We start from the raw sequence: 11,480 nt of genomic DNA on the forward strand, positions 1-11,480 counted from the left end.
GCTTCTGTAACTCAGTCAAATATTCGACTTGCCATCTCCTCTAAAACTCTTGTTTTGCCTTCGTTATGGCCTCCCAGCACGACAATCGGTTGTGTGGCACCCCGCTAACATCTCTTTCAGGTAACATCGTGAAAGAGCGCCCTATTAAAAAATGCGCTGGTGTCAATACCGGAGGGTCATTAGCGTCAGGCGACCCGGAGCAGATCGGTCGCGAATTCATGATTGCGGCAATCTTATATAACAGAGTCTGAAGATTTTCGAAAGTGTATAGTCAGTCGCCTACGACTCTCTTGAGATGGTGTTTCGCAGATTTCACCGCCGCCTCCCACAAACCTCCAAAATGAGGCGAGAGCGGCGGATTGAAATGCCATTCAATTCTTTCTTTCGAAGTAACATCAAAAACCCGCGACTTAAAATCATTTGATTCGAATAAAGCGTACAACTCCCGGAGCTTGTTATTCGCTCCGACGAAATTCGTCCCGTTGTCTGAATATACGTGCGCTGGCGTTCCTCGGCAACTCCTAAAACGACTAAACGTGGCTAAGAATGCTTCGGTACTAAGATCGCTCACTAACTCGATATGAACCGCTCTAACGGTCATACAAACGAAAATGCACCCATATGCTTTGATCTTTCCTCTATTCCGAATCTTCTTTTCTTTTATAAATAATGGACCGAAAAAATCGACGCCTGTATAAAAAAAGCGAAACGCGGCACTCAATCTCGATTCGGGCAATTCCGACATCTTATAATTTACCGTTTTCGCCCTGAAACGTCGGCATTTTACACATTTGCGAATAATATATCGGACTTGATTCTTTCCGTCGATAATTCAATATCGCTGCCTGATATTATATAACGTAGACTGAATCCCAGTGTGATAAAACTTTTCATGATAGTACCGAATTAATAAATCGGCAATACGATTTCGAGAGGGAAGAAGAAACGGATGTTTTTGATCGTAAGTCGTGCTAGCCTTTGATATTCGGCCTCCAACCCGCAAAATACCGTACTGATCAAGAAATGGACTTAATGCCCCCAATTTAACGCTTTTTAGTTCCGCGGATGCTGAGACGCGCTTGATTTCCTCTTTGAAACAAGTCTTTTGTACGAGTTTAATAATGCATTTTTCCGACGCATCTAGCTCCGATATCACAAGACGAGATACCTCTCTGATCTCCTTCAGCCTTACACTTTTATTCTTTTCTTTAATTTTTACTCTGATGTTATTAATAAAACGTAAACAGTAAGCAAATATTCGCGTTAATTTTGCATAACTTGATATGTACGTTATTACGTTTTTTAAGGAGTCCTCGTCCCGCACGTCCGTGACTAAACACGCGACCTTTTCTAACCCTGGCAGATCAACGGTCGGAAGTTCGAACGAACAAGGCCACTGCTCCTCCGTCCGCGAGAGCCAGTTGGGTCCCTCGAACCACGTTCTATTTTTTACAAAGTCACTACCAAACTGCCCTCTTGACAGTGCATCTGCCGGATTGTCTTCAGAGCGTACGTGCCGCCATTCGATATTCTTTGCCAATTTTTGAATTTCCGAGACGCGATTTGCCTCGAAAACCTTCAAGGCTTCTGGCGGTTTCCTTATCCAATGAAGCACGATCGTTGAATCTACCCAAAAAATGACCTTATCGGGACGAAAAGACAGCCACGAAATTACGTCTTGGTATAATCGAGCGAGAGTTAACGCGCCGCACAACTCTAGTTGTGGAATGGTCCTCTTTTTTATCGGAGCGACCCGCGACCTTAAACAGAGTAAGACAACTCGAGCATTTCCGTGGCTACTACCGTCGAACGCACATAGATGCACGCTCCGTAGCCTGTCTTGCATGCGTCTAAAAAACCGTGAAGTGTACATTCGAGAAATTTTCAACGGGCAAATAACGCGACATTCTCAAATTATTCACTGCTTTAAGTTCTCTTGAGAAAATGCGCCACGTATTTTCTAAGGTCTAAGGGGACCGATTCGTCCCACGCGAGATCGTCTTTCCAACAAGTTTGCATGATACCTTTTGCCGCGAGCATAACTGGGCCTAAGAGTCCTAATGGATCGAATATTCTGGCTAACTCAGTTAAAATTAATCGTTTAGTAATCCTTTCTACTGTCCGATCTGATTTTACGGCAAATGATAACTCGTTGCTCGAAGTACTCCAGGAAACTCCTAGCGTCTTGTGAACCGAATCGTTCTTTGTGAGAAATTCTCTATTCCCCCTACTAAGCCGTTTAAAACCGCCGCCTCGTTGGACGCCCATTTTCGAATTTCAAATCCATCCTTCCTCAAGATTGTTATAACTTTATCTTGGAGCCTTAAAAGTTCTTTGAGGCTATCTGTTCCAGCGATAAAATCATCCACGTAAAAGTTTTGCGTCAGAGCCCTAGCGCCGATCGGAAATGCCGAGCACTCGTCACTCGCGAGTTTATGCAGTGTTCTTATCGCAAGGAAAGGAGACGAAGAAACGCCGAAAGTAACCGTGTTTAGTTCGTAAGTTCTTATTTTATTTTCATGTAACCAAAATATTCTTTGGTAGCGACGGTCGTCGGGATGAATCCAGATTTGCCGGTACATCTGCGCGATGTCGGCCACAACGGCATATTTGTACGTTCTAAATCGTATGAAGTGCTCAAAGAGCTTGGGCTGAATCGTGGGTCCTATGAAGAGGACATCATTTAATGAAACTCCGGCTTCAGTTTTTGCCGACGCATCAAATACAACTCGAGTTTTCGTCGTAGAACTCGTTGGCTTAACGACGGCGCGATGCGGCAAATAATAATGAGCTTCCGATGGCTCGTTTTCGATTAATGTCATATGACCTAGGCTAATATAATCATTCATGACCAGGTCATACTGTTCTTTAAGAATCGGGTTTTGATTTAGTTTTTTCAATAAATTCGTAAACCGACGGTATGCCGCTACTCGCGATTCACCTAGATCGACTACCGAGGTTTTGAAAGGCAACTTGACGATATATCGTCCGGAGGACTCTCGTGTTACGTTCTGCATAAAATGTAATTCGCAGGGATCTTCTCCGGATAGTTTTGGCGCCTCTGATTCGGCGGCATCAATCACCCAAAACTTTTCAAGGATTTTTCTTAGCCCAGTTAAATGACAAGAAACTGTCTGGCTACACTTGTCTGCAATACCTCCCGCAGCTACCCAGCCTAATTCAGATTTGTGCAGAATGAAATCGACCCCGCCCTTAGATAATTAGATCGACTTTTCCCGGAGGAAGCATTGACAGCGTAGCCCCAGATCCGATTACGATATCGACCTCTCCGGGCAAATGAAAATTGGGATTGGCTAACCTTAAGTTTTTAGGTATATTAACTAAATCGCGACGAAATGGTTCGCTCGGGATCTGATTTGCTATTTTTGGAATTACCAAACACGCGAGAGTCTTACTATATAGAGTGTTAATCGAGTGAAGGGTCACCTCTACCGCCCCACTCGACGTCGTGTTCAAGTCGTCGAATGCCCCAATCGTAGCCGCGCACGGCTTCTTTTTCAATCCCAATCGCTTAACTAAACTCTCAGTTACTAAATGTATAGTTGCGCACGTATCCATTGTAGCTCTACACATTAAAAATTTTCCACTCGAATTCTTTATTCTTACTTGAGCTGTCAACATTAGTTTGGATTGAAGCGCGCGTGACGCAAGACTGAGAACAGTCGACTGTACGAGTCATTTTTGTTTAGGTGCGCTTGAGCCAGTCGAGACTGTCGACGACTCCTTGACCTCACGATGTAACAAAGTGTTATGAAATTTTCCACATTTTTTACATTTGTAAAATTTGCATTCACCGGAATGTTTGACTAAGCAATTTCTACAAACCGCACTTTTACCGACTATTTTCCAACGTAAATTAATGTCAGCCTTTATAAATGCTTTGCAACGGTACAACGGATGCTTACCACCCTTACACTCGAGGCAGTCGATTGAAGCGCTAGTCACGAAAGAACGGACTCCTCCTTAAAATTTACCTCTTTTGTTTGCCCCTTGAATCCCGCTAGTAAACGCCCTTTTTCCCTTGCTGTCGCGTTAGTTGTTTAAATTTTCTTGTTCGATTGACCGACATCCAAACGTGGCCTCGTTTACAAACGCAAAAATTTCCTTCAACGTCGGTATCTTGTTAAGAGTGAGCGATCTCTCCCACTCCGACCACATCTCAGATGGAAAGGCGCGCTCGACAATTCTTACTATCAAGTGTTTATCGGGTTTTACGTCTAACGTCGCGAGCATATCGATATGTTGTCGTACATGATCGACTAGTTTAGTTAAACTACTATGTGACATCTCGGTAGGCGTAGAGGTATCTAGTAATGCGTCCAAGTGGGTTGTTATCATGATCCTCTTTCGATCGTACGACTCGAGAAGCAACGCCCAAGCGGCCTTAAAATTGTCTTCGTACAGTCCGTACACTGAGATCTTTGCGAGCGCGTTCCCTTGTAGGCAGTTTCGAAGAAGCATAAACTTCTGCAGTTCCAACATCTTTTCAGCCTCAACTATAGCTGTAAAACCATTTTTGAATGACAGCCATTTCGATAAGTCACCGTCAAATTTAGGCGGTTCAACCACGGGTAGCTTTAGACGTTGCGTATTATTCGCGATGGTTATCGACGTGGTGTCTAAATTGGCGTGAGGCACCGGAGGTGGAGGCGGGGGATACAAGGCGTTAATTCGCGCGATAATTGAGTAGTATTTATCTCCGACATGGTCAAAATCTGTGAGACTAGCGTCGTTCGGTTCAACAAGCAACGCGAGCTCGTCATGTAGCTCCTCGTACGCTGTAAACAGTTCCCTTACGCGCTCGAGTCGACCTCTAGCTATAGCCGCATCTGTCGGCTCCGGAGGGATTGTCTGTTCGTCGGCGACAATCTTTTCAAGTTTCGTAATATAGGTTTTAAGAGTGGTGCGCTTTTGGTTAATAATCCTCACTCCATTACTCATTTTGATGCAGTGAGAAAACAAAATAAAAGTTAAAAAAAAAAAAAAAAGAGACAAGATCTCGTAACGAAAGAGCAATCAAGGAAATTCCGTTTAAACGTAATCAACCGACAAACGCCAGCGAAACAAAACAAGCACCGTCGCCTGGCAATCCGACTACGCGCGAGCGCGCTTTAACTTTTTTCTATAGGCCAGGCAAATTCGCGAAATTGTTCAGATCAACAACGCTCGTGCCACCAGCAAATCGAGTAAACAACACTCTCCTCTCCCTCTTTCGAGAAAAGCGGGTAGCCAGACAACCATACACTGATTTCAACTTCTTTATAGAAAATATCTCAATCACGCGTCTTTATATGCATGCATGCATTTACCGCAGAACAAATTAATTTTAACAAAAGCGACAAGGCAAGCAGGTATTACGTGGATGTCAATAAAAAATATTCAACTTCTCTCCAACCGTCGAACCAGAGCAGAGGGAGGCGAGACCAGCGGTCGACAGCGTGGCCAGAGGGCCAGCTCGAAGATGATGATGACCTTTACACCCAACAATCCTGGTCACGGCACCAAAATGTATAGTCCCAAATTGATGTAAAATTATTATTAATATTGGTTTTTATAATCCAAATAAATGCTGGTTAATTCACAGTTCAAATGAAATTCACTTTCCAGTACGTACAAACAGTAATTGGTTTTTATTTGATTCAAAATACAAGCATGAGAAACGTTTACTTTTACAATTTTTCGATAACGATTTTGACCGATTACACAGTTAATAAAGACGCAAATAAACGCACGACGGGGCCCTAAGATCTTAATTTAACCAGTGATTAATTCATAATCACTGTTGACCTCTCGTCTCACGTAGCCCACACTCAACGTAAGTCACGTTTCGAGCTGTGAACCCGGGCGCATTCAGCGACACGACGACGAGAATCTACTCACTCGCGTGATTTCTCGGCACGATAAATCCGTGCAAGGTCAGAGCTCCTTCGAGATGCTCTCTATTTCGCAGCGCTACGAAAACTGCTTCAAAAAGTGAGCGGGCCTATCGATAGAGCCGAGAACACCCGATCGCCGCTGACAAGCGACGATCGGTCGCCGTCTCGTGACATCTGCCCTTTCGACTTTCGTCGTCTCTCTCTGTTACCAGCCTACGTTGTATTGTATTTTCTTATTATTTTAAACTTTAAGCCTTCTGGCTGTAACACAGTGCATATATGAAACAGAATTTGACACTGTTGGAATGGAAAGTAAGGACAAAATTTTATCAACACCATAAAGATAGCATTTTGATGGAGTTTGTTATTTTATTTGTTATTTAAATAAATTTATTCTTGCCAAGTAAAACTATAAAATGATGCTATAAGGTGACTCATTTTATCTCATTTGTAAGAGATTTTATCGTTGAGTTCTACCTTGTCTGAAGAAGTCCGGGTTCTATCTCAAAGAGCCTACCTGAAAAGTCGAAAAAATTAAAGCAATTTCTAACCAAGCTTCGCTCAACTAAAGTGTAACATTTTCTCCCTTTTTTTTTTACGTAGCACGTAAACACGCAAACATCTCGTCACGAGCAGTTTTAAGAGATTTTTTAAATGAATTTGATAGCAAAGAACTTGCCAACCCACTGCGCTGAGATGGCTTTTAGTTAAGGTGACGATTTTAACGAGATTTACCCTTATTTTGACACTCACGCGTACGTAAGAGATGTCCATGGTACCTTTTTACACTCATACCTTCTAACAGTAGTTATTAAAGGTTCGGAATGGAGAACCGTATTATAAACCTTTGTCTTTAAAAAAAAAGTTTTAGTAAGCAGCAAAAATGAATCGACAATTGTATTAGATATTTTTCTACAACAAAGCACGTACCTAAGCGCACACTAGCAAGTATCATTAACAAAGTTAGCCACAGAAACTTTCAGTAGACGAGATAACGGGTATCAATTATGAACGATAGTGATGTCATGAACGCTACACGTACAGCAGCAACACTGGAAATGGTTTCATTGTTCGTTTGTTGCTTGTGAGACTTTTGTCGTCTATCACCTAAGCAGTTATATCACAATATTTGTGGAAAATGTCCGATGATATGTACGAATAAATGCTTGATATTTATGAACAAAATTAAGAAGATCTTAAGAAGGCTGGCCTTTCTTATTTCGGCCTTGAGGCTTGTCTGATTATGTCTTCCCGAAACGCTACCGAAGAGTCAATACAATTGGACCTGATACCCAGCAAAGATTTGAAACAGTTATATATAGTCAAGGTATCAAACGTGGGTGAATATATATGATTATGTATATTTTTAATCAAATTTGATGAAAGGGGAGAAACAGGGCTGTACAGAATAGAGGGATGATAATGGATTTCTTAAACTCATTTATTCATTTGAAACATAAACTTTTACAATAGAGTTGCCATTTGTTTGACTGAGGCTTAGGCGAAATAAAACGGATTTACAAGGCCGACCGTAGTCTTGGCTCTCGCGTCCCTTAATGCTTTTTCGAATATTTAAATTTTAAGAACGTCGGAGGCTTACACCGTCACAGATTATTGCCCTCCATCTGTTGGCGATAAGGTATGTCTATTTTAAAATTGCATTTGTATACCTGAAGTTCTGTAAGATTTTTTTCAAAATTCAATGAAATTTTCTTTTTTTTAAAAAGGGTCCATCAGGAGGAGTTGGACTGTACGAAATTAGACAAGGACACTATTAAGGTCATTGTAAGTATCAAAATTTTTCAAGTTATACCTTTATAGGAGCGTTACGCATGAGGACAAATCAACGGTTTCTGATGAGTTGCCTTGAGAAAAAGTATGACAGAAGTGGATTTTGCTTCATTCTCTCCACTTCGCCTCACCCACCGTGACGTACTTCCGGTCCACTCTACACCACCTAACGCAACCACACTACACCACACATTTTAAATTTCATCAATTGTTTTTATTCCTCCTAATCAATTGAAACAAAAAGGTTTTTACCCACTCTGCTGCAAGCGGTCCCAATTTTAAGATCTTGAGTAGCTAAGCTGGCCATTGTTTTTCTCATGTGGAAGTACTCACGCATACGTTGTTACGCACACTTGATCCCCTTCTTTTAAGTCAATTTAAGAACCAACTCGTGGATCCATTTGATAATTGGACAAGTTTATCTAAAAGTAATATCTTATACCAAAAGAAATAAAAAGATTTATAAAGATCGTATAAATGCAATTTTACGTAGTTTTTTTACAAAGTTGCATGTTTAAATGCGATTTTTAAAAGTACACAGTAAAAAAAGGTAAAGTTAAAAGATCAGCAATCTTTCGAAGAATTTTTCACATTATTTCGAATAAATGTTTGATGTGAATAATACCTGTTTAAAGAAATCTATGTGTGATGAACGTCCTAAAGAGACAATCACTGGCATTTACTACTACTTTGATAAAAATAACGGTATTACAAGATGGTTTTCTTATTTTTTTAGATAAAATTATATTTTGAGCTCAATATAAACCAGAACTAAGTGTGTGAGCGTGATTTTTGAGATATTATTAGCGTAAGCAGTAGGAAGTTGACTTTTAATAATAAAAAAAAGATATGATGAAAGAGTACAGTCTTGTACTGGTTAGCCTACATATTATTAATAAAGAATCGTGCGCTTATATATTGTTCATAATCGGTAATTTATTAAATATTAAAATATTAACTGAATCCATGCTCAATCAATATTAGTATACTCATCCATACGATAATTGTACCACCTATGTACACAATATTGTTTCATAGAGGATATTTTTATACTCAGAATCGTAGTATATTCCATATAATTTTATTGACGTATAACTGTATTTTCTTTGTCTTTTTCTTAAATAAATTTTTTAGCATTCATTTTTTGTATGAGTTATCCTAAAATTTAGTAAAAAAGTCTATAAAGATTTCCAGGGAGCAGACAAAACATCATATTAATGAATTTTTTGTTAGAAAGTGTCGAAAATGTGCATGAAAATAGTATTATTTAAACTTTTTTAATAAGTAAATAAGCTCTCAATAAACAGTTTCGTTGAAAATCTTTTTTTTTGAAGCTTCGAGTCGAAAACATAGCTCGAAATAGTTTGTTCAATATGTGATTATCTTTCAATTCATGTTGGTAAAATCATATCACACCTACTGTTTGAAAAGTTGTAGGGCACAAAAGTACGAAAATCGCTTTTTGAAATTTTATATTTTCCAAATTATGAATTTAAACATTTTTAATAGAAATAGTTAAAAATTGAGAATTTGTTACCACTTATAGGGATCCTGAACCATACAGAACGATTTTTATCTTATATGGAAAATTACAACACAAAATGGTTATTCATTTTAAAATTTATTTGGCTGCTCTAGATCAAATCTTATGAATGAATTTTATTAATGACGCAAAGGACTTTGATTTAAAATAAATTGTATTTTTTCAATCCTGACTCCAAATTTTTGGTAAATACCATTATGCAACATAAATAAATTGTTAAAACTTTTTGTTAAATTGTTACATTTTACTGTAACGCAACCAATTTTACTCGATAAAGTATAATTTTATACGAATTAAAAATTATAATAATTGTATCAACGTGCTTTTAATCATACTTACTATCAATTACATGTTTTTTTACAATTGCTTATCTTTAACTGTTTTTCAATCTTAAAAGAATTTATCTATTTTGGCTAAATATTATTAGATACTTATTTGAATTAATAATTGTTACTTTCATCACCAATAACTGAGCAAAAAAGATTATACTTGCGAATATCATGACATGCTATGCATTTGGGTGTCTGCTTGCTAAATAAAAAAATTATGGCGCTCAATGAAAACGTGTTGTTATTAATTTATACTGTTTTTTAACATCATATGTTTTTTTCTTTATGGATCTAAAACAAATATTCTAAAATACTCTTCATGTTATGAGAAATACATGTATAAATAACAAAAAATATTTTATATTTTTTGATTTTTTGGGTTCAGAATGTAGTCACTGTCGCAACTACTAGTATAATCATTAATGATTTTAATTATCTTATGCTCTATTCTCCAAGATTCCCCAATTACATCCTCACTCTCATCTATACTTAAAGAAACCGTTTTTTTAGTTGACCTTAATGTGTGCCTTATAATTTCGTCAAAGCAAAAAGTGTAAGCACTCATGAGTCGTCTAGGAATGAGTGGCTGCAGAGTGAAATGTTGTACACATTATGAATTTGGAATAAACTTTTCTACAGTATGCCATAAAATTAATTAACACTATTCATTTTTTTGTGCTGTCGTTAAAATCAAGAAATTAAGAAAGTAACACTGTTAAGAAAGTTATACTGTTAAAAAAAGTACCTTAAACTAGGGTTTTCTGTTAGTACAAAGTGCACAGTAGGCAGTAGGATCCTTAAATGTTCATAGGTGGCAAAGTAAATCGCATTATTCGCATACATTAACGACTAAATGCATACAACGTATCGTTCCGAGATGAATACAGCACGTCAAGTGTTTAAATATAATATTTTTCAATTGTTATTAATGTATATAAAAATGTATCAATTTACGTAAATCAACAAAAAATATTCTGCAAAAGTAGGAAAATTTATTATTTAAGTCGAAACAACGAATAGAATTTGGGCAATCGTTATAAAGTACGCTACTAACAGTGATAAAATACTTGCTAAAACTACGTTATTAACATTTTTTAATCGTATTAAAATATACTCTATTAAGTTGAATTGGTTGCCATTCGGTTAAATGTAAAACATCGAGGTTAAGGTTTAAATTTTAAATTCTGAAGAGTTTTTATTAAGTAATGAATAAGTTAATAAAATTTTAAAACTCAAATTTTGAATAGAAATTTTTTAACTTTTGACACTAGGTATTACTTTGCGGTAAACAAACTAATCATAGTATCCTTTGGTAGATTAACAAACAACAAACAAATTATCATAGGACATTTTCCATATGGTACCTAATAAAGAGATACACTCATAATTAAAAAAAAAAATCTGATTAATTTTCATCATTTGTTTAGTAACAAACAGAGCAGGTGCGTTTATTTGTAAACCTATTTTTTTATGTAATCTGGTCAGAATAAAAAGCAATTTCAAGAAGATTTATCGTAGTTAACAAAAAATTTTATATCACGTTCTCCATCTCCCTGTCTATTCTTGTTAATTAATACAATGCTTTTATTTTTTAGGTCAGAGAAAAATTGATATTAGTTCAGGGTACCAAGAAAAATCAACTCAACGAAGCCACTAAGACGTTTGACATCCCAGATCATTTGAATAGAGTCGAAGCAGGATTTGACTCCGACGACATCTTGTATATTTGTTTCCCTTCACGAAATGAGCCAGCTGTTAAAGTATAGACACTTGATAGTGTTTTAAATTTCGAATGATTCGTTTCCTCAGTGGAAGAAAAGATTACGTAAAAAATAAAAGGATACATTGATGTCATTCTATTAATTAATTTTTAGAACGAAGTTCTTTATGTCGCGTGTCTTGGGAGGCTGGAATTTTAAA

The 11,480-nt window shown here is 37.6% G+C and overlaps 1 protein-coding gene across 1 annotated transcript; it reads right to left on the minus strand.

Annotated features, from left to right (window-relative positions):
* Positions 1 to 271: 271 nt before the first annotated feature.
* LOC149375441 (uncharacterized) lies at positions 272 to 4,962 on the minus strand. Its single transcript, XM_089589118.1, has 5 exons — positions 4,089 to 4,962; positions 2,194 to 3,175; positions 1,298 to 1,850; positions 903 to 1,201; positions 272 to 767 (listed from the first exon to the last, which is right to left on the minus strand). The coding sequence occupies exons 1-5, from the start codon at positions 4,960 to 4,962 to the stop codon at positions 272 to 274; spliced, it is 3,204 nt and encodes a 1,067-aa protein (XP_089445244.1).
* Positions 4,963 to 11,480: the final 6,518 nt, after the last annotated feature.

The sequence above is a fragment of the Copidosoma floridanum genome, unplaced genomic scaffold, assembly GCF_036245765.1.
Source record: "Copidosoma floridanum isolate Cflo_tuat_1 unplaced genomic scaffold, Cflo_Japanese_pri ptg000007l, whole genome shotgun sequence".
Classification (NCBI taxonomy): Eukaryota; Metazoa; Arthropoda; class Insecta; order Hymenoptera; family Encyrtidae; genus Copidosoma; species Copidosoma floridanum.